Here is a 23,322-nt window from a genome sequence, read left to right on the forward strand (position 1 = left end):
GATTGGATTCTGACAGATAAGATATATTAATGTGGAAAGACACAAGGAACCTGAGGGGCAACTTTTTCTGCAGTGTGGTGGGTATAGTAAATGTACTGCCAGAGAAAGTGGTCGAGACAGTTACAGTGAGAACATTTGGCCAGGTACATGGCTGGGAAAGGTTTAGAGGCTTATTTGGGGTATTTTGATCGGCATGTATAAATTTGCTGGTTGATTCTATGCCTGGACTGTGGGAGAAATTGTAGAAAAAATACAACTCTAATTTTGGGACGTCCTCACAGGCCCACAGCCTACGCCAGTGAAATTAGTCTCTCTTAATATGAAAACAGTCCTTAACTTTCCCCCAACTTGCAAACTGCAGAAATAAAGTGGAAGCAGGTTGGCCTTGAGCTGGAGGATCTCGTCTCAAACAGGAGAGGACAATGTGAAAGTACATGTAGAGGGTGCATTTAATGTTAGTGTGAAGTGCATTCGGCAGATATAAGCCAATTTGAATGAAACGGAAGGATGCAGATTCTACCGAATAGAATAGCACACAAAGTTTGAGCTGAACACAACATTACGAACTTCGTAACGAAAGCCAAGGGTAAATACAGACTCGGTTGAATGTATAGCCTTGGAGTGGTGGACAACATAAATAGTCTGGGACAGGTACATAGAATAACCAAGGGGCGAGTGCAAAGAACAGAATATGGGCGTGCAAGGGTAGGTAGAGGCTGCATTGGATGCTGTGAGCTGCTGATGAACCAGGCGGCAGCCCTCGGCAGATTGTTCATGTGAGTTTATAGGCCCTGGCGGAGCGTCTTGTCCAATGATCCTGTCAGCGGTGCAGCGCCGGGTCGCGCCGCAGTGTCTGGCAGCGCAGTCACCGCGACGTTAGCTGCTGCTGCCGCCATGAGGAAGGTCAGCGTTGTCTTGGTCCGGCAGTAAGTAGCGAGAGGCTGGGAGTGGGCAGCTGCGGCTGGCCTCGGAGAGCACGGGGATAATCAGGGCGGCTGCTGGCACAGGGGGAGACGGGGCTGGGAATGTCTCTGTGGCGATGCCGGACGGCAGGAGCCCCCGGCCTTGCACTCGGTCAAGGCCGTGTAGACAGGCCGCTCTCCAGGCGCTCGCCCCCCATCCCTTCCCCTCTTCCCCCTCTCCCACCTTCCCTCCCCCTCTCCCACCTTCCCTCTTTCCCTTCCCTTCCCCTCTCCCACTTCTCCTTCCCCTCTCCGATCTTCCCTTTTCTCCTTCCCTTCCCGTCTCCTCTCTAAATAGCGGTGCTGCGACGTTTCCTGGTTGGCCCACTGACTTGTTACAAAATATAAATTCACGTCTCCATCTAGAGTGAAGATGACACCTGATTTAAGGGAGTAGATAAACAACGGTTTACAGACCACCCACATTACAGGGCTGTAAACAATAATGTTATTCACCACACCAAAAGACAGGAATATAGTATTAGGAAATAATATCACTAAATATTGCAGGATGGATGTGGGCCATTTGAAGGCCTCATCCAGTTCTCAGTCAAGCCATTTTATATATGGGTACATTTACCTTACTTTGTGAGCCCAGTTGAAGTGAGCGTGACTCAGTTGGTAGAAATCAAAGATCTTTGGTAGAAATTATCACAATCGGAACAGAGACTAATTAAATGCAGGAACCAGAATAATGAAATGGAGAAACAAGGAACTGCAAATGCAGTTTTTTTTTTTTAAAAGACGAAGTGCTGGAGTAACTCAGCGGGCCGGGACGCATCACTGGAGTTCATTGGATAGGTGATATTTTAGATCGGGACACTTTTTCCATGCTCTCCAGAGATGCTGCCTGGCCTGCTGAGTCACTCTAACACTTTGTATTCCCTTAGCTATATCTTTGATTAATTGAAAGTTGGTAGAGTTGACAGGGAAGCAGTAATGCAGCTAGTAGAACCACTCCCTCACAGCACCAGGGACCTGTGATCAGTCCTGATGTTGGATTTTCTCCGGCTGCTCGTGTCTTCCCTTCACTTGGGCACACACACATACAAACGCACATGAGTATGTAGGTTAATTTGCCGCTAAATTGGTCATACTGTGTTGGTGAGTGATAAAATCTAGGCGATGGGTGTTGATGAGAATATAGGTTGAGTGTAAATGAGCAGGTGATGGACAATGCGGACTTGGAGAGTTGAAGGATTTGTTTCTGAGCTGTATCTTTGATTAACAAGATGAAGCCAGGGGAATAAGTGTGTTAGTGAAGGGGAACTGCTTGTGCCTCTCTTTCAGGAAGAAGTGGAGAGCCTTCAGGCTATCTCTGCGGGATAGAGGTGTAGAGGTATTATACATTGATTGTAAAGTTCAGCCAGTTGTGGCATTAGAGATGTCATAGGTATGAGAAGGGAATGGATCAGAGGGTACAAGATGGAGTCAGTGTAGGAAGAAATAAGTTCACTGAGGCCAGAATAATAAATTTGCCCGCCTGTAGGCAGAGGGTAGAAGTGGTTGCACTGGCTGGAATAGTATAAGTGGAAGCTATAGGGGAAAGATCTCTTGAAGAAATGAGAACAGTGACTGTTATGGAGACAATAACATGATGCTCAATGTTTGAGGTTAGTTCAAAGGGATGTATGTCAGAATAACAAGGAGCATGGACCACTGCTTTGGGGTTTCTCATGTTATTTTTCCTCCTGTTTATACGGTGATAAACATTGTTATCTTACTAGTATCTAGCTTTTGTTATGTAAGCTAAAGTATCCATATTCCAAAACAAGTTTGTGTAAGCTGCCATTCTTTAAGTATTTTTGATATTATGTTCTTACACTAATTTCATTTGTTTATATAAATATTTTTTCCTGTAGATACTTGTGAAGCTTAAATGTACTAATTATTGGTGTAAATGTTATTTTATTAGTGGTGAAACAAGATATAATAAAGCAAAACTCCTTCAAGGTAAGTCTAAAGGTTAAGAATCATTGCCACAAGTAATCTCAAACTTAAGCCTCTTAATTTGTTTGTCCTCTACTTGCATCCTCAGTGTGATGTAATTGGTGAAAACATATTATCATTAGTTCTTCTACTCGGTACCTATCTTAATGTTTCTTTATACATTAAAGTGTTAATATGCATCACAGATGCCTTTAATAGCTATGTAGATGGTGGAAACAAGGAACTGCAGATGCTGGTTTACAAAAATAAGGAACAATGTGCTCGAGTAACTGTGATCAAACAAAAATGATTATTTTGTTCTAAATTTATTATTTACTCATTGGATACATTAGCAGTTTGGGAGCCAGTGTGTAACTTATTGTTTTGTATGGCAGCTGTGTGATTGTTCAGTTATCGGAGAGACTCTTACTCTCTGAAATGAGCACATTTAAATGTCCTTCACTTCTAACAGTGCTGCTTACATTAATGCATTACCTGGCAGACTCTGCTCCATTATATGTCCAGTAAATGTAGGATTACTGAAGAGATAATGTTTAATTGTAGTTGGAAGATATGGTATAAAGATATTTGCTTGAAATTTTAATATGCTGATCATTATTGATTTTAAGATGTAATTTTATTATTGGGGGAGTATTTTCAACCATATTCCTGATTTGTACACTGTCAATGGGGGGGGGGGGGGCTTTGGGATATTGGGAGGTGAGCTATTTGCTGTAGCATGCCCTACTTTCGACCAATTCTTGTAGGTAGATGGCAGGTCCAGTTTACATTTCTACTTTCTGAGGGTAGAGTTTATCATCATAAAGTTGATGGTGGCTACTCGGAGATGATAAATACTAGCATAAGTAAAAGGGTTGTATCTAGATTTTCTACCAAATAGCCACCATGTAGCAGCACTGTGTAAAATGGTTAATCCATGCTGAATGTTAGCCAAGTTGTGGCACAGCTAATAGAACTGCTGTCTTGCAGCTTCAGCAACCCTGTGGAGTCTAAACCTCTGCTGCCATGTGCAGAGTTTATACATCCTGCCTGTGACCATGTCAAAGCGCTCCGCTTTCTTCCCCCGTTCCAAAAACATAATGTCGGTAGGATAGTGGCTACTGTAAATTGCCCCAAATGTGGGTGTGTGCAGAATGTGAGAGAATAATAGCAGGAAATGTTAGAGGGAGATGGGATTGTTCTGAGAGCCAGTATAAATTTGAAGAGCCCAAATGGTGCTCCCTATATTGTGAGAGAAGACAATGAACATTTGGCATGGATCCGTTCAATTTGTGAGGAAATGTAGCTATAATTAAATGCTGCACAAGTATCTAAAGTATTTCAATGTCTGACCTTATGAAGGAAATTGTCATCAACTAAGCAGTTGTGTCTTGAGCGCTGCTCTGTAGATCGATTCTATCTATGATCTTGGCTGAGGTGACAGTCTCCAGCACCTACAACATTTTTCTCCATTCAAATGAATTATATTGAAACGTTCATAGAAACATAGAAATTAGGTGCAGGAGTAGGCCATTCGGCCCTTCGAGCCTGCACCGCCACTCAATATGATCATGGCTGATCATCCAACTCAGTATCCCATACCTGCCTTCTCTCCATACCCTCTGATCCCCTTGGCCACAAGGGCCACATCTAACTCCCTCTTAAATATAGCCAATGAACTGGTCTCAACTACCCTCTGTGGCAGAGAGTTCCAGAGATTCACCACTCTCTGTGTGAAAAAAGTTCTCCTCATCTCGGTTTTAAAGGATTTCCCCCTTATCCTTAAGTTGTGACCCCTTGTCCTGGACTTCCCCATATCTCATGTTGGATTTTTCCAGGAAAAGGTTTAATACATTTCATCTTAGTGGGGAAAAATAGATTTCTGTAAATGGGTGTCAAACACTTCATCAATAGCAGAGAGAACATGCAGAAGGATTGATCAGGTTGTATTTTGATGCTCGTTTTAATTCTGAATACTTTTAGAGGAATGCAACATAAATTATTGTAAACATTAAACAACAAATGTTTTTTTGTACTTGTACATTCCTTATCAGGACAAGGAGTGGACGAACCACTGTCCCAGTTTGGTTTCAAGCAAGCTGAAGCTGCAGGCGAGTTTCTCAGCAACATCAAGTTCACTCATGTTTTCTCAAGCGACCTACAGCGTGCTAAGCAGGTGGGATCATTTTTATTTTACTGCTCTTGCTCCGAGATTATTCTGTTTCAGTTAAGTTTAATTACCTGCACAATGTATCTAAAATGATGCCAACCAATTTTCTGTCTTTATATATTTTTTAATTGTTTAAGGAAAATAAAAAGGATTAAATGTTAAACTGGTAAAAATTAAAATAGCTGTTATTGAACATGGGACTATCAGCATCTGAAATGAGAAATGACAGATTATGTGTTTGTTGTCATCTTTTCCAGAATTTAAGAATATGAAACTGCCTTCATTGTTTCAGATGCTGATATGATTCTCCATTGCTGGAGGGATAAATTAGGCCATAATCTACTTGATTCTGACCGACCATTCTTTGAGGACCCTCCAGTGATGTTGTCCAGTGAATCAGCCTGCCTCTTACTTTAAGCATTGAAGAGCTGAAAGTGGAGATCAGATGCTAGTACATCTAAAGTTGTTGCTGATTCAGTGCCAGAGCACCAACTTGCTCAGCTGAAGGTCTAGGAAGGAACTGCAGATGCTGGTTTATACCGAAAATAGGCACAAAATGCTGGAGTAATTCAAAGGGGCAGGCAGTATTTCTGGAGAGAAGGAATGGGTGATGTCTCGACCCAAAATGTCACCCATTCCTTCTCTCCAGAGATGCTGCCTGTCCCGCTGAGTTACTCCAGTATTTTGTGTCTAAGCTGAAGGACTGGATATACTTTGCATTTGGTCTGAAAGATGGAATAAACAGAGCATCCCATTCATTTAAAAGATATAATTGACCTTGAATAAACATCTTGATCAGTCTGAAGAAGAATCCTGACCTAAAACGTCAGTTCCAGCAACAGTTTGTTTTGTGTTCTTGATTAAAGTGATAGCTTCCCTTCTCCCCCCCCACCCTCATATCAGTCTGAAGAAGGGTCACGACCCGAAACGTTGCCTATTTATTTTGCTCCATAGATGATGCCTTACCCGCTGAGTTTCTCCAGCATTTTCTTTCTACCTGTGAATATATTTTTCTTCGCATTATAAAGTTTTAAACTTGCATCTGATGGTTTGTATTTTCACCTTACCTGTATTCTGTAAGAATTGTTTAGAAATTAAGGTTCATTGGGAAATAGTTGAGAGGCAGAGTTTGTGAATTTTGTACAGATATTTGGATATGTGTAAGTGGGATAGGATAGAAACAACACAGCAAAATATTATAGTAAATAAAGTTACTTTTATTTAGTGAATGTATGCGTCTAAATCGTAGTCCATTGCTGCAGGTGTTTCTTCAGATTGTATGCTGGCTTTAGTTCTTGTCAGTTGCATCCTCATAGAATTTTTATAGCCGAGGAAGTAACAATCATATCTATGCAGACTCATAGTATAGCAATCCTGTTTGTCCTATTCATACGTTCATTCCTCACAGCCCTGTAAGTTATTCTTTCTCAACTGTTTATCCAAACCCTATTGAAACCATTAACAGACATGATTTTGAGTTTTGTAAGTTTGTTTGAAAATAAAACCCACTTTACAATGTTAATTCATCGCTCATTTGGTGCTTATAACATGCATATTATTTTTCAGACGGCATCTACTATTGTATTAAAAAATAGTCATGGATCTAAACTTGAAATAATCTGTGATACAAGGCTTCGAGAAAGAGTAAGTACCAGTGGTAAACTCAACTGTCGTTTGAAGGGATGATAATTGAACTTGTGAAAATATAGGAAAGGTTTGCAAATGGTTGTGTATTGAGCTATGTTAAAGAATTATGATTATCTAACATTGGTTAAAAATAAATAAATCAAAATGAAAAACAGCTTTGTGAAAGACGCTAGAGATTTCATTATATTAAGACGTCACATTTGTCTCCTGATCTACTTTTTTTTCTATACAGAGTCTTGATATTTGCACTTGTCAACTGTAAAAATGCATCAAGTGCTGCAATATTTTAACTCGTTTCAAAACATCCTTTAAAGTGCTGGAAAATAGGAAACCAAAGTAAAGCAGCAAATGCTGGACATACATAGCAGTCTACGTGGTATTTGCCATGGGAAGGACAGTGATAATAATTTGAGTCAAATAACTTTTATCAGAACTGAAACGGGTTTAAAAAAAAAAAAAAATCACCAATTAGAGAACAAAGAAAAAAGACCAGGAGAGAAATGTCAAAACGGTCTAATGAGATGCAAGGTAGAAATGATTAAAGATAGATTCATAGTTTAAGGAAAAGAGGATCAGTGGTTAGACTAGAAACAGAATAATAGTTGTTCTAGATGAACTGCAAGTGGCAACCCTGGAACATTAGCACCGCCTGCTGTCTAAAGTGGGAATATAACCGTATAACAATTACAGCACGGAAACAGGCCATCTCGGCCCTTCAAGTCCATGCAGAATGGTTCAAACCTTTCAAAATCTAGCGACAAATTGCTAATCAAAGACTCCTTGAAATGGTATACCTCGGGCTTGGAATGGTATACAAGCCCGACAGGTAGGGAAATAACATGACAAATAATCTAAAACTTTTGGAACTATTATTATTCCTGCCATATAAATGCTGTTATGTTTGGCTTCCTGAACATAAGGATTATTGACTGTGCAACAACATTAAAAGCAGACAATATCAAGTCAACAGTGACAAATGAAGTTTGTCAGTGTTGTCAAATGAGACTATCCTTTGGAATTTAATAGGGGAAGGCTTGCAGACTGCAGGAATCAGATTTATTAAATAATAATTTTTTTTTTTTAAAAGAAAAAAAAAGAATATCTGTAGAGGAATCGGAACCAGGTGGGATAGTAAATGCTATACTTGGTAATGTAGTAAGTTTGTGGGGGCTTTTTTCAGATTGAGCGCAAAATAATAAAAACGTCTTTAAATTATTGAAAAATAGGAATTTGCTTGGAATTTTCTTCCTTTTAAACTCCACAATACTTTGGCTGCCACATTTCCTTCACTTTCCGTTAGCTTTATCAGTGCCAGTGTTCAACAGTATTCACCCACCATCTCTCCGCTCGCCATCCGACCTGATTGTCCTGTTCAGCACTATTTCAGATTTCCAACTCTCATCCTTTGGTTCGTATCCTTCCACGGTTCTGCTATGCCCTAAATTTGTAATTGTAACTTTCTCCAGCTCTACAACACTGGGGACCCTGTGTTCTTTTAAAACCTGAACTCTTTTGCATTTCCAGTTTCCTTCACGTCACCTTTGCTGGCCACAGCTAAGCTCTACTCCCTGGAGTTCTGTTATCCATGTTTCTGCCCCATATAATTCAATTTTTAAAAATTGCTCCTTTGCCAACTTTTAGCCTTTGGCCATATCTCATGCAACTTGGCATCAAATTCTATTTGATAATGCCACTATGAAATGCCTTAACTTTTGTTTTAACATTGACTGTAATGTCAAGTGTGGTCATGAAAATTCTGATATTTTGTGAGATGAAATGAAGGACTAATAGAAACATAGAAAATAGGTGCAGGAGTAGGCCATTCGGCCCTTCGAGCCAGCACCGCCATTCAATATGATCATGGCTGATCATCCAACTCGACATCCTGTTTTCCATACCCCTTGATCCTTTTAGCCACAAGGGCCACATCTAACTCCCTCTTAAATATAGCCAATGAACTGGCCTCAACTACCTTCTGTGGCAGAGAATTGGAGTGCATGGTGCTGATAGTTTGCAGCAAGGAATCCTGTAAGCAATCCTTTGCCTTAAAGTTAGAAAATTAATGGAACAAATTTTAATTTTATAATAATTATTAATATTGAGTAGCAAAAATGCAGGAATATTTCTAGATGCCACATGTAGATTTTTCTGCAGGAATATCCCTGAGCCGTGAAATGTAGTTTTCAGTAAATATAATTTTTATGTAGCTTGATCTTATCTAAACCAATGCTATATTTGAAGGCAGTTACATTCTCACGTTTACAAGGGAGACCTTTGAGTGTTGTGTTATAAAATAGGCAAAATCTAAAACTGGTTGAAATCTGGAGGGCACTTGGACTGGAGGTACTTGGACTTAGAGTATTTTACTTGGACATATCACATTTATGGTTAGTGCATTTAATGGTTCATTTGCTGCAGTGTATTAACATGAAGGCTGCTAATAATTTTTGATAATGGAACTGTATGATTTCAGATTGATCAAAGTAACAAAACATCAACACATCACAACTGAGATGGTCACAAGCTTTTATGCTTTGTACATTATTTTAATTATTAATATAGTCACTCTGAGCTGGTAATTTTCTTAAGTCTTGCTGATATCTATTTCATATATTTCTCTTAATCAAATATTTATTTGGACATTATGCAAATAATGTTTCCTGTTTAATCCGCTCACTTTTTATATCTGCTTGTCACTAGTGCCACTTGCTCGACCCAGTGGATAGTTTTTGATGCTCGTAGTATTGCAGAGTTAAAACAAGTCTCTCGGGCACTTGAAAACAAATTAATGATGAATGGAAATGCAAGAAATGTACATAGACTTCCCTGTAGAAAAAGCCAGGGGGCGTAAAGGTCATGAAAGCTTATTTTTGCATTAGTCAAATCTTATTGTGTTGGCTAAAGAATATAATTTCCTCAATCAGAAAGGCCAAAGGCTGGGAAATAGTTGCAGTGTATCAAGTAGTTCCTAGTATATTAATAAAACATTGAACATTATTCTTAACATGTGTATCAAGTAGTTACTACTTGATATGCATGTTAAGAATAATATTCAATGTTTTATTAATATAGTGACTGAACTCATTGTAATCTGGGAAGCATTGAAGTACAGTTGGATGCACTATTGAAAATTTGTTCGTATTACACTCTGAGCAGCAGGGAGTTGCAAAATATCACAATTGATGGAGGAAATTGCAGTGCTAGGTTTAGCATTCTGATTCAAGATTCAATTTAATTGTCACTTTGTAGCGGATACGGAGCTGTCCATCAAAGAATGAGGCAGGACACGAAGTTTGTCCAAATGTGCGATTCTTTATTGCTGCTACGTCTCCTAACTTGCCACCCCGTGCGCACACGATTAACACCTTAAATACTCCCCAGGGGCAGCTGTGACCACTACGTGACCCCTACCCCTCGTCACCGGGACGTGTGACACCCCCCCCCCCCCCCCCCCCCCCCCCCCCCCCCCGGCAGAGCTGAAGTGAGTGGCCCACCACCAGAGGCCACCACAACATGTACCATTTAAGGTGCAGTGAAATTTGAGCTACCATACAGCCATACTAAGTAAAAAGCAAAAATACACAGCACATAAAATAAAGTTTAACATAAACATCCACCACAGTGGAATAGTAAGATTAAACGAGAACTTACCAGTTTGAAGTTTGATCTTTATTATATGAGTAGTTACGTTGGACTACGTGAAGAAGGCCGTCCAGGCATATCCGCGTCAAACTTCAAAGCAGCAGTGTGAAATCACAGATAATATATACCGAAGCATAATAGTAAGCTACGTGATACAAACTTAACTTACCTTTGATCTTTGTTAGGGTGGGAGCGGAGGGCACGTAGTCCCTCGACGTAACTCCTCATAAAATAAAGATCAAACTTCAAACTGGTAAGTTCTCGTTTAATCTTACTATTTTACTTCGGAGTCACGTGAGTGACTACGTGAAGATTTTAAAGCTTCTGTAATTTCAGGCCGTAGATTCAATTCCAGCGTATCACTGCATTTAGATTGACTGTGAGTGAAAAACAGTCAATAACATGCAACCATAATATTTGTTAATCAGTTTATGGTTTGTTTTATGATAAACATTATGTCCCATTTTAATCACTGGGAACATTTAATACTGAATCCAAACAGTACCACCAATTACACCAGGGTCTGCAATCTCTTTGTGGTAATATTTGTAAACATCCTTTCATTTGACCATCCTGTGGCCGTGAGGATATGGTCTATTGGAACGTCCAAATCCTTGGCCGCCGATGTTGCCACCTGGTGGAATAAGATTTAAAAAATTTCAGTATCAATACCTGAATCCAATAACCTTATTCAGCCACATTGAAATTGTTTGTGTTGTCACTTTTTTGTGTAGTTATTTATGGTTGAAAAATAATGCGGATTCTACACCTCTAAGGTGCTTGGTGGTCTCAATGTAGTGTTTCAAATATGTAACTACACCTAGTCTTTTCTGTAGGATATAGTGAAAACCAATTTACACCCCGAGACTCCTGGTCTGCTCTGTTTTAGCAGGTCATAGACATAGAATGCAATTTCCTCTTCTGCCATTCCCATTCTGTCTACTCGTAACTTGTGTAAAGTTTGTACTCTTTAGGCTGAGACTAAAGCCATTAACATGACTACTTTAATAGTGATTTTGTCTAAAGACAAATTTGAGATGGGACTCCAATCCCAAAGTAGTGTGAGTACATCCCTTACATTCCAGATTTCCGTATATCTCGGTCTGGGAGGTTTAGCATTAAAGATGCCCTTCATATATCTACAAATCAAGGGGTGTGATCCTAGAACTTGTTGTTCCGATATTCTCGATAAATATGCAGAGAGGGCACTCCTTGCAGCGTTGATCGCACTATACAGGTGCACAACCTTTTATCCGGTGTTCCAGAAACCGAAAAGCTCCGAAAACCGGCCATTTTTTCCAGATGTCGTCTGCGCACCAAAGCTCGCGTTTGGCGCCAAACCTGACCCAAAACGACCCACGGTCAACCCAGGTCTGTACTACTGTAGCGGCTGCCTCCTCCCTGGAGACCGGGAGACGCTTAAACATCTGTAAATCATTGCTTAAATGTTAGTCAGTTAGTTTGGAGGGCTTTTATGTGAAGGGGGGTGAAGGGGTAAACTTTAATTCTTAGTCCCCTACCTGGTCGGAGAGGCGGGGAGCGGTCAATGCCTTACCGGGTCGCCGTGCAGTAAGCTCCGCAGCGCTGTGGCCGGTGGGGCAGCGGGCGGCGCCGGTTGTAGCTCCGACCCCGGCAACTCTACCCCTGGCTGCGAGGCGCTCCAAATCCAGCGTGGCCCGCGGCCGGACGCCCCAGCTCCGCGAATGTCAGGAGTCGGCGACGTCGCAGCGCTGGGATACCAGCGGGGTGCAGGCAATGCCTTACCGGGTCGCCGTGCGGCAAGCTCCGGAGCGCTGTGGCCGCCGACACACAACATCGCGGAGCGTCGCTGGATTTGGATCCGCGCAGCCAGGGGTAGAGTTGCTGGGGTCGGAGCTCCAACCGGTGCCGCCCGCGGCCGGACGGAGCCCCCAGCTCCGCGGCTCCAAATCCAGCGACGCTCCGCGAATGTTGGAAGAAGGCGGCCACAGCGCTCCGGAGCTTGCCGCACGGCGACCCGGTAAGGCATTGCTCGCTCCCCGCTGGTATCCCAGCGCTGCGACCAAAGATCCTATAGCGGAGCTCCTCTAGGATCTTTGGCTGCGACGCCGCCGATTCCCGACATTCTCGGAGCTGGGACGTCCGGCCGCGGGCCGCGCTGGATTTGGAGCGCCTCGCAGCCAGGGGTAGAGTTGCCGGGGTCGGAGCCACAACCGGCGCCGCCCGCGGCCGGACGGAGCCCCCAGCTCCGCGAGGTTGGGAGTCGTCGACCAGGTAGGTAGGGGACTAAGAATTAAAGTTTCCCCCTTCACCCCTACACCACCACCACCACATAAAATCCCTCCAAACTAACTGACTAACATTTATGCAATGATTCTCCCGGTCTCCAGGGAGGAGGCAGCTGCTCCAGACTTTTCAAGCCGCCCGCGCTACCTACCTAATCTACGCTAAAAATCTTCCATTCTGAAATCCGAAAATGTCCGAAATCCGACAAGTGTCTGGTCCCAAGGCTTTCGGATAAAAGGTTGTGCACCTGTACTTAAATTAGCATCAAAATGTAAAGTTGACAAGAATTCTACAACATCTGACTTGTGTGCAGTATGATAATAATATTTTGTGTTGAACAAACTGCTCCCATTTCTTAATGTATGAGATATACTACTTCTGGGTATTATCCCTCCAGGATCCTGTAACTACATACATACTGTGATCCGTTAGTCTCTTCCAAGATATGGCCTTTTTTGAATCTGCAAATCAATAAATCAATACGATCATGTAAATGATGAAATCACCAGTTACAGGGTGCACGAGTAGGTTTTCTTGTCTTGAGACATGCATTATAGGTTCTGTCATAATTTTTAACTAGTTGATGCCATGGTTGTGTGGCCTGTCTGGATCCACGAACAATCCTGAAGCATTATCTTGTTTGATCTTCTGTAGACTCTACTGATCAGACAAAAGGGAGGAAATGCATATAAACATTCCACCCCAATTTAACGTAAACACGTGTACCCTTGTTGCACCTCGGTCTGGTTCCCACAACCATATTGAGGTAACTGGTGGTTCAATCTGGATGCAAACAAGTCAATTTCTGGTTTCCCAAATTTATTCACAATCTTATGGAAAATGTCACGGTTTAGCAGTATACCGAGTTGGATGATCAGCCAAGATCATATTGAATGGCGGTCGGTGCAGGCTCGAAGGGCCGAATGCCCTACTACTGCACTTATTTTCTATGTTCTATGTTTCTAACATCCATTCTGTATTGTTATTAAATTTTTGTGACCCAGTGTCTGCAATATATTGAATTTACCTGGTAGGTAAATTTCAGAACCAAATGTCTCTCTTAATGCACCAGTGCCAATTCCTGTTTGCTAATCTGTCAAATGCTTCTGATTTGATTCCACCGATATGATTGACATATGCTACTGTCGTAGTATTGTCAATCTGACCCTGTACATGCAAATTTTGTACCTTGCGGTAAAGGGCTTTAAGCCCATGAAATACACTTAGTAATTCAAGATAATTAATGCCATGTGTCTCGAGCAAAGGTTCTTCCTCTGCATACGATCTATCTCCACAGCTGGAGATGGTATCAGCATCTCCCCAATCTAGTGCACTTGCATCGGTTTGTAGGCTGATAGCTGGTGATTCAACCAGAATTTTTCTGTAAGATCAATCAACATTATTAATCCACCATTTTATATCATAATTGCTGTGTTTGGTAGTTACATGGGTCTATCAAATACCCAAAATGTCTTTTAACCTTTGCTCACTGCAGTTGATGGTAATGCAGTGGGCCAAGCTGAACAGCTGGAAAGAAACAATTAGTTTGCCAGTTAGACTTGTCACTTGCCTGATTGATGGTTGTTTGCCTACAATTAGTTCCTTACAACCCTCAATTCACTGTAGCTTTAGTCCTTGGGTAAATCACTTTCATGTGCTCTGAATTAATAGTGAACCCCAAGTAATCAATTATATTATTCAAGAAGGAATTGCAGATGCTGGAAGATCGAAGGTACACAAAAATGCTGGAGAAACTCAGCGGGTGCAGCAGCATCTATGGAGTGAAGGAAATAGGCGACTGAATTATATTGTTAGGTGTCAATCTAGATTTATCTGGAGATAAAGAAGCCCAGATTTTGAATGTTAATTTGACTTTTAAAACTGATGCTGTCGTTATGGCTTCAGTGCCACAACTAAATGTCATCCAAATAAACCATTATCAAATGGCCTTGGGCTCTTAACAATGCTAAGATTGGTTTTAGCAGTTTAGTAAACAATTTAGGGCTGAGGTTAACCCATAAGGCAATGCTTTGAATTGCCACAATTGAGGCATCCAGATAAATTTCAAATATCTACGATCTTACCTTGCACAGCCACTGAGTAATACGCATTTTGGAGATCTATGCTTGCCATATAGCCTCTTGTTGAATTTAACTGCAAAGCATAAGTAAATGTCTCCCATTTTGAAATGTTTATACTGTACAAAAGGGTTGAGACTTGTAAGGTCGAAATGATTCTACTGCCACCATCCTTTTTTAGGTATAGAGAAAATACTAGATATTAGGTGGTTTTGATAAGTTGTTTTCTCAATTACCCCTTTTTTACTCTAAATAAGAGATTAGAATTATTCAAGTAGAACTTGACAAAGTTCTACTTGAATAATTCTAATCTCTTATTTAGAGAACATGTATTCGTCTTGGAATATGTTGAGTAGGGGAATTTTCATTTTTTAGTAGAATTCAATTCTAAACCCCATTATACTGCACATTATATGGCATCGGATGTTATTTGTTGCCCTTCAATTAGGAAGAATTGTAATTTCCCCCCAATTTGTGAATAGGACACATCTGATATGTTTGTCTCAGAACCAGAACCACCTACCTCAAGATTTGCTGGTGTCACTTTTTGTACCTTGCCCCTTGTGGGAATAACCATGTCCTCCACATCCTGGGGCCGTACGCCAATATCATGTATGCGGGTACGAGCGACTTGTTCCTTCACCAGTTCCAGCCACCCTTTGGTATGAATATTGCCTTCGTTATGGCAATTGTATATTAGATGGTTTACAGAACCATGCAAACTCAGGATGTATGTTAGGCCTTATCGCATTTTTGCGAATACAGTTTATTTCAAATTGTGCATTACACATCATTCCCATAACATCCTGATGTGACGTTGTCACATTTCCTTCTTCCAGGTCTCTGGCAATGCCGTGATGCTTGACCACATTCTTAGTACCGCTCATTTCTTGAACGCATACTGCAGTGCCCATAACTCCAACTTCACTGTTGACAGATAGGACTACTAGCAGATCGCAATTCTGTGGGATTTCATATTTGTTCTCAATCTCATCCATCCTTGGTTCTTCCAAATGATGGGAAAGCAGGTATTTATACTTCTGCTATATCGTCTTTTAGAGGTTGTCCCTTTTTTCTGAGACTAGAGAACTTATGGACCAGCTCTGGTACATTTTTATTTTTGTGTGGGCTCTCGGCCTTATATGATTTGTTATCGGAGTATTCTGGATATTCCTCCTCATAATTGGTTTCACCTGGATATTCATCATCAGGTATTTCATGCGATGGCTCTCTCATAAGCCTACGCTTTTTTGTCCCTCTTTGGGGTACATCAAGCTCTTCCATTGAACTGTATATTGGCAGCCCACTTTTGGGTGCTGCTTCATATTCTGGGTCTCCTGTAGACCAACGTCTGTATTGTCTTTCAGACATTTCTGGTGCTGCCTCTGTGTCAGGTCAGCCCATATATTCATCTTTATCATCAGGCATTTCGGTCACTGGCTCAAATCTGAGGTGTTCCACACGGTTGCTCTTTAAGCCTGCGTTTTTTATACTCCTTCTGGAGTTTGTTTTACCCATGAGGAATTCCAGTTTATAAATTCTATAGTTCAGACTCCTCCGAGTCTTCCAGGCCTGTTATTTCTTTATGGCCTTGCTCCCTGTGGGAGTTTCAATGGGACTTTTTCCCCCCGTATAAAATAGTTATTTCTTTACAATCGACTTTTTAGTCGGGCGCCCGCTACTCTCATACACTTTGTCTTATTGAGTGCTTACTGCGGTGTGCTTACCATTCTTCCTCCCACCTTTCTCCATACATAAGACTTGCCTGCGTCTCTGCACGCAGTCTCCACGGAGAAAAGCAGCCTGAAATGAAAGTAAAATACTTACGTTCAGGTTTTCTTTCACTCACCGCTTGGAGTTCCGGCCTCCTACCGCGGTCGCAGCGCAATGCGTCTTGACGAGATGACGCACGTGCGCCTGGACGGCCTTCTTCACGTAGTCACTCACGTGACTCCGAAGTAAAATCAACATTCCTCACAGTGATGGAAAACAATGAAGTTTAGTCATCTTCCTCCTTTGTTCACCTGTGGCCGGGGCGTTTGAACGGGGCCGTTGCTGACAGTCCGCTGTTCAAGCCCTCTCGTGTGGCGTCAGGACGGATCGCAAAACTCCTTGGCATGGAGCTCCCGAGTCGGCCGCTTCTTACCAGAGACCGCTGCTTCCTGGTGTTAAAGTCCACAGGCCCCGTGGTCGGAGCTCCAACACTGGCGATCCTCGGCAAGAGATCCCAGGCTCCACGATGGTAAGTCCGCGCCGCACCCGTGGCTTGATGCTCCGGGCTGGTCTCCAGGAAAGGCCGCACTATTCCACGTTGTAGGCCACAGGGGGCGGACGGAGATGCGACACGGAGAAAAATCGCATCCCCATTGAGGTAAGTAACTGGAAAAAGTTTCCCCCGATCCCCACCACCTCCCACATAAAACATACCAAGAGACATTACAACAAACATTCAAGACATACTTAAAATTAATAAAAACAGAGAAGGGACAAGACAGACAGCTGGTGAGGCAGCCATTACAGGCGCCACCTGCTGGTGTAAATTAATGAGAGAGTGTAAATTAATGTATAAATTAATGAGAGTTTCCAAAGAAAGTAAAGAGATTATATATGCAAGTGAAATATTATACATTAAATACAAAATAGGTTCATGTAATTATGTATTATTTGCATGTGTTAAAATAATAAACGAGTTACAGCAACATATTTGCAACTTTGAGTCCATTTTTGTTAATAGAAATATGGGATTGTTGAAGGAAAGCCCCTGAACGAACTCAGGGCGATGGCAAAGGCTGCAGGAGAGAAGTGTCCTTTTTTCACACCACCAGGAGCTGAGACTGTGGATGAAGTAAGTTATTTATTACTGAATATGTATTACACATATGCTTGTCCATAACACATTATCTACTTTGATTGATTTATATTTAGATAAAGACCTAAATAGAATTTGTACAATTAATGTTACTATTTATTACTGAATAGTTAAGCTAGTATTGATACATTAGATGGATTTATCAAATTAGTGAGGTAACAATTAACTTGCATACGTTGTATCTGTATTTATCCATATTCACCACCTAGCATTATTGTTATTCTCAACTCTAAATCAGAAGGGCATGGGCACAGTTTCTATTCCCAATATAAGTGCACAATCTAGACTGATACCTCAGTGCTACACATGCAGAGGTATGTTAATTGAGATATTAATCTAAGGATCTCTCTGCCCCTGTAAATAGATTATAAGAATCCGTGACATTTCTCACAATCTCTGTATCAAACTTTATTCCACATTCAACACCTCAAATGGATTGTCCTGTCTTTAACTCATTAGGTATTTATGAGATTTTGCAAGATGCAAATTAGTTCCTTTAAACACTTTCTAATACACGTCAGTTATATGGGTGTAAAATGACTTTTGGATCATTATTGCAAAAATTCAAGTTCTATCCCATTCTCTGGATTTGTGCTTCAGGTTGGATTTCAGTTTCATAAAAGGTGCACTAGATTCTAACCATACATAAAATTATAGATGTGCAGGAGGAACTGCAGATACTGGTTTAAACCGAAGATTGACACAAAATGCTGGAGTAACTCAGCGGGTCAGACAGTAACTCTGAGAAAAGGAATAAGTGACATTTCATGTCGAGACCCATCTCTCGACCAGAATGGTCACCTATTCCTTTTCTCAAGAGTCTAAAATTATAGATATTTTAAAGTTTTGGGATGGAGTGAAGGGTGCTAACGGAAGACTTTGTGCATAATGGCTTGTGATGTATCCATGAGGAAATGGCACGATTCCATGGCCATGCTGAGACCGATGGGCTTAAAATGTCAATCTTCTCGTGAAACCAGCACAGGACTTGGTTGTGAATGTTATCAAAATATTCCCACTCTTTAATGAATTGCATGAATGTAAATTGAGAGATGACTGGACAACGCACTTTGGTTTTCTTCTTGAAGTGGTGGAAACTGAATACCATTTCTTCAAGTTTCATCAATACCAGTACCAAACTGTTACCTCAAATCAAAAAGTAAGCTATCCAATAACAACACATGTAGGTTGTTCAGGTAAGATATTTTCCTGAGCAAGGTATCTGAAAATTAGTATGAAATTGCATCAGATTTACAGCAGATTACCTATTCTACATATACAAACAAATTCCATTCTCTCAAATTGACAAATAAATTTGATGTCCTAGCCATTGAACTAAACATGAATTTCTATACTTCTGATGTTTTGATTTATATTGAGATATTGGTCTCTTTAATACTCATTAGTCTGTAATCTGCTTTAAAGATTCTGAAGCAGGAATATGCTGTTTTTATATGCTTTAAGTCAGTGCCAAATCATCGCCATTGCTGTGATGCATAGTCATAACATTGGGTTCAATGAAGCTGCAATGATGAGAAACTGTAAAAGGAAATCAGCAGTAACAATTATTTTTTTGCAATGTATTGCATCTGCAACTATTCGATTAATAAGATTCTAATTGTTTTACAGGTTCAGGCTCGTGCAGAGGATTTTTTAAGTCATTTATGTCAACTTCTTATGAAAATTACAGAAAAAGATAGTGCACCAGAGCAGCTTGATAAAGTTGCTGTTGATTTAGGAGATTCGCACACTTCACTAAAAAATCCAAGCTGTGTGGACTTAAATGGTTCTGATATAAATGATGACAATTCGGATACCCCAGTGGCTAACGTGCTTATAGTCAGTCACGGTGGATTTATTCGGCAATGGGTTAGGCATTTTGTAGAGGATCTGAAATGTCGTTTACCACAATCCTTTGACGAGTCTAAGGCATTTTCTGTCTGTCCAAATACGGCAGTAAGCAGTTTTACCCTTACTTTTAATCAGGTGGTTAGCTTTTCTCCTTCCATAATATGCAACTATTTATATAATTGTAGCCATCTTGATGGCATTACTCTGTAAAGCCAAAAAATAACTTATTCTTCATTGACATGTTGTAAAAAATATATGCAAGTATGTAAGCTCAATAGATTAAATTAATTTGTATGTAAATGGTACTGAGAAAGTAACTTATTTTAGGAAACGTCCTTAAATTTTTTAATTTTTTTTAAAATGCAATTTGCAGCAAAAGATCGTCTATGGTCTATATCGTGTGGTGAATCTGTACTTATCAATGTATATTTGAAGGCATAGGGAAGAGTACTATTTGTTTATTGAAGACTGGTTACTGATTGATCCTGTGGTATATTCTTCATAGCATTTTGACCATATTGTCCAAAGAAATAGTTTATATCGCAACCCTTAGAAACCAGAATATAATATTTGCAATCTGGCCTTCATATTAATAGCACAAAGCTTATTAACGGAACTAAAGTACCTTGAAAGTTATCATTACTGATTATAAACTGTGTGCTGCATGAAATTGTTTACCCCAGTAGATATTAATATGCAAACCAAATCCATTTAAACATGAAAATTCAATTTGAAGTGATATTTATAAGGAAATAAAACTAAACTAACCCAATAATGTTTGCTGTGACAGAAATAAAAATAAATTAAACTTGCCATGTCACAACTTGGTTTGTTTTTTTAATTACCTATGTTGTAGCTTAATCGGTCTGGCACATATTTCTGGTACACTTGGTCGTTCGTCTGGGCTGTTTCGCTCCTCGATAGACCCGGGTTAATCCCCTGGCTTGATGGTAATGGAAGAGTTAGGTATGGATAAAAGTTGTACTAGGTTAAAATTCTGTTGTTCAGTCAAGTCAACTTTATTTGTCACATACACATACAAGATGTACAGTGAAATGAAAGTGGCAATGCTTGCGGGATTGTGCAGAACAACAGAACCAGTAGTTACATTAAAAAAAAGAAGACGCAACGGTTTTTATGCCCTGGTGAGATCAGAATTTACAGTCCTGATGGCCTGTGGAAAGAAACGCTGTCTCATCCTCTGTTTTCGCAGAGTGACAGCAGAGGCGCTTGCCTGTCCTTGGCAGCTGGAACAGCCCTTCATGATCTTGCTGGCTCCATTCGGTCGAGAGTGGTGCGCACTACTCTGCAGAGCCTTCCTGTCCTGGGCAGAGCTGTTGCCAAACCAGATCGAGATGTTTCCAGTCAGGATGCTTTCTACAGCACCAGAGTAGAAGCACTGAATGATCCTCAGAGAGACTCTGAATTTCCTCAGCTGCCAGAGGAGGTAAAGGCACTGCATTGCCTTATTCACCAGTGCGGCAGTGTGTGTTGTCCATGTCAGATCCTCTGTGATGTGGACTCCCAGGTATTTGAAGCTGCTCACCCCATCCACAGTAGTCCCATTAATCCCCCGTGGCGTGTACGTCCTCGATTGTTGTGCCCTTCTAAAGTGCACAATCAGCTCCTTAGTTTTAGTGACATTCAAAAGGAGGCCATTGTTCTGACACCAGAGTGCCAGGTCAGCCACCTCCTCCAGGTAGGCCTTCTCATTGTTATCGGAGATTCACATACAAGGAGTTTGCCTTGGTGCTCCGCCCACAAGTAACAACATGACATACAGTGACAGTTACGAATGACTCAGAAAACACCAAATATTAATAATAATAAAACATTAATAATAAAACACCATTGATCAAGCATAAGAACCAACAAAATACCAGATCAAAGGGAGGCTACAGATTTTTGGCTGTTGAGTAGAGCAACTACTCGTGGATAAAAACTTTTTATGTCTGGCTGTGGCAGCTTTGACAGTCCGGAGTCGCCTTCCAGAGGGAAGTGATTCAAAGAGTTTGTTGCCAGGGTGAGAGGGGTCGGAGATGATCTTGCCCGCTCATTTCCTGGCCCTTGCAGTGTACAGTTCATCAATGGAGGGAAGGTTGCAGCCAATAACCTTCTCAGCTGATCGAACAAATCGCTGCAGCCTCAGGATGTCGTGCTTGGTGGCTGAGCCAACCCAGACCATGATGGAGAAGGTGAGATCAGACTCTACAATGGCCGTGTAGAATTGGACCATCATTGCCTGCTGCAGATTGTGCTTCCTCAGCTAATGTATAGTATTATCTGACCTGAATGGATAGCATGCAAACAAAGCTTTTCACAACCTTGGTACATGTGACAATAATAAACCTAAACCTGAACCTAGAGGGAGACATATCAAATGCGAGCAAATGAGCCTAGTATAGATAGAACATCTTTGTTGGCACAGACAAATTGAGTCAAAGGGCCTGTTTCTGTGTTGTGGGATTCCATGACTATGAATATGACCCGATGATGGGTTTCTCATATGCTGAGGATGTATTCCCAATCTCCCGATCTACCTTGTGCGGGAAAGAACTGCAGATGCTGGTTTAAATCGAAGGTAGACACAACATGCTGGAGTAACTCAGCGGGACAGGCAGCATCTCCGGAGAGAAGGAAGAAATGGGTGACGTTTCGGATTGAGATCTTTCTTCAGACTGATGTCAAGGTAGTAGACGGGACAGAGATAGAGTGGAGTCGGAGGCAGACTGGTGGGAGAACTGGGAAGGGGGAGGGAATGGAGAGCAAGGGAAAGTAAGGGCTATTTGAAGTTAGAGAAGTCAATGTTCATACTGCTGGGGTGTAAGCTACCCAAGAGAAATATGAGGTGCTGTTCCTCCAATTTGCGCTGGGCCTCACTCTGACAATGGAGGAGGCCCAGGACAGAAAGGTCAGATTGGGAATGGGAGAGGAATTAATATGCTGAGCAACTGGGAGATCGGGTAGGTTAAGGCAGACTGAGCGGAGGTGTTCAGCGAAACGATTGCAGAGCCTGCGTTTGGTCTCGCCGATGTACAGAAGTTGACACCTGGAACAGCGGATACAGTAGATGAGGTTGGAGGAGGGGCAAGTGAACCTCTGCCTCACCTGAAAAGACTGTCTGGGTCCTTGGATGGAGTCAAGTGGGGAGGTAAAAGGGACAGGTGTTGCATCTCCTGCGGTTGCAGGGGAAAGTACATGGGGAGGGGGTGGTTTGGGCGGTAAGGGACGTGTTGACCAGGGAGTTGCGAAGGGGAACGGTCTCTGTGGAAATCAGAAAAGTGTGGAGGTGGGAAGACGTGGCCAGTAGTTGGATCCCGTTGGAGGTGGCGAAAGTGTTGGATGATTATATCCCACCAGTCTTACTGTCTCCGACTACATTCTATTTCTGTCGCGCCCACTCCCCTGACATCGGTCTGAAGAAGGGTTTTGACCCGAAACATCATCCATTCCTTCTCTCCAGAGATGCTGTCTGTCCCGCTGAGTTACCTTAGTGAACATTCATTCATATGTAGCACAGAAATTGAAATTATCACACTTCATATTTTAGAAAATATTTCCTATTTAACAGCAGAGGGAAGTTTTGTTTGGGCATATAGCATTAAATGTTAATGCTGTTGGTCCATCTTAGGCGAACCACTAGCGTAGTGATTAATCAAAGCTACGTAAATAGAATTTATTCCGTGAATAATAATAGCAAACGTTCATATTTACCTGCTTATCTTGTAATTATAATATCTCATCCAGGCATAGACCTAAAACATTTTAGATGGCTCTCAACCCGAAACATCACCTATCCATTTTCTCCAAGGATGCTGCAGGACCTGTTGAATTATTCCAGCATTTTGTGTCTACCTGAAACATTACTCTGCCCTTTCCTGTATTATCAGCATTCATGGTTTTTTCAAA

General features: G+C 41.4%; 2 protein-coding genes across 4 annotated transcripts in view; both read left to right on the forward strand.

Annotated features, from left to right (window-relative positions):
- Positions 1 to 676: 676 nt before the first annotated feature.
- LOC129707750 (fructose-2,6-bisphosphatase TIGAR-like) lies at positions 677 to 20,236 on the forward strand. 3 transcript variants are annotated; one of them, XM_055653017.1, is made up of 6 exons: positions 677 to 705; positions 2,878 to 2,915; positions 4,946 to 5,067; positions 6,628 to 6,705; positions 17,428 to 17,538; positions 19,192 to 20,236. In XM_055653017.1, exons 1-6 carry the CDS (start codon positions 692 to 694, stop codon positions 19,621 to 19,623), a joined length of 795 nt encoding a protein of 264 aa, XP_055508992.1. In that variant the 5' UTR covers positions 677 to 691; the 3' UTR covers positions 19,624 to 20,236. The 3 variants fall into 3 exon arrangements, with proteins under 3 accessions (XP_055508992.1, XP_055508990.1, XP_055508991.1); XM_055653015.1 differs by lacking the exon at positions 677 to 705 and adding an exon at positions 727 to 776; XM_055653016.1 differs by lacking the exon at positions 677 to 705 and adding an exon at positions 793 to 926.
- Positions 20,237 to 22,613: 2,377 nt separating this feature from the next.
- ndufa9a (NADH:ubiquinone oxidoreductase subunit A9a) overlaps positions 22,614 to 23,322 on the forward strand; it is a 170,540-nt gene continuing 169,831 nt past the window's right edge. The window contains exon 1 of the mRNA XM_055653008.1: positions 22,614 to 22,617. The gene's annotated coding sequence lies outside the window, so the exon portion shown is untranslated. The remainder of the gene's footprint in view (positions 22,618 to 23,322) is intronic.

Source organism: Leucoraja erinacea, chromosome 22 (genome assembly GCF_028641065.1).
Source record: "Leucoraja erinacea ecotype New England chromosome 22, Leri_hhj_1, whole genome shotgun sequence".
NCBI lineage: Eukaryota > Metazoa > Chordata > Chondrichthyes > Rajiformes > Rajidae > Leucoraja > Leucoraja erinaceus.

Excerpts from the sequence above, each read along its gene's own strand:
- LOC129707750 (XM_055653015.1), top strand. The coding sequence starts at position 742 with ATGAACCAGGCGGCAGCCCTCGGCAGATTGTTCAT. Across the intron at positions 2,916-4,945 it reads TAAAGCAAAACTCCTTCAAG|GACAAGGAGTGGACGAACCA; the intron begins GTAAGTCTAAAG and ends ATTCCTTATCAG. Across the intron at positions 17,539-19,191 it reads GAGCTGAGACTGTGGATGAA|GTTCAGGCTCGTGCAGAGGA; the intron begins GTAAGTTATTTA and ends ATTGTTTTACAG.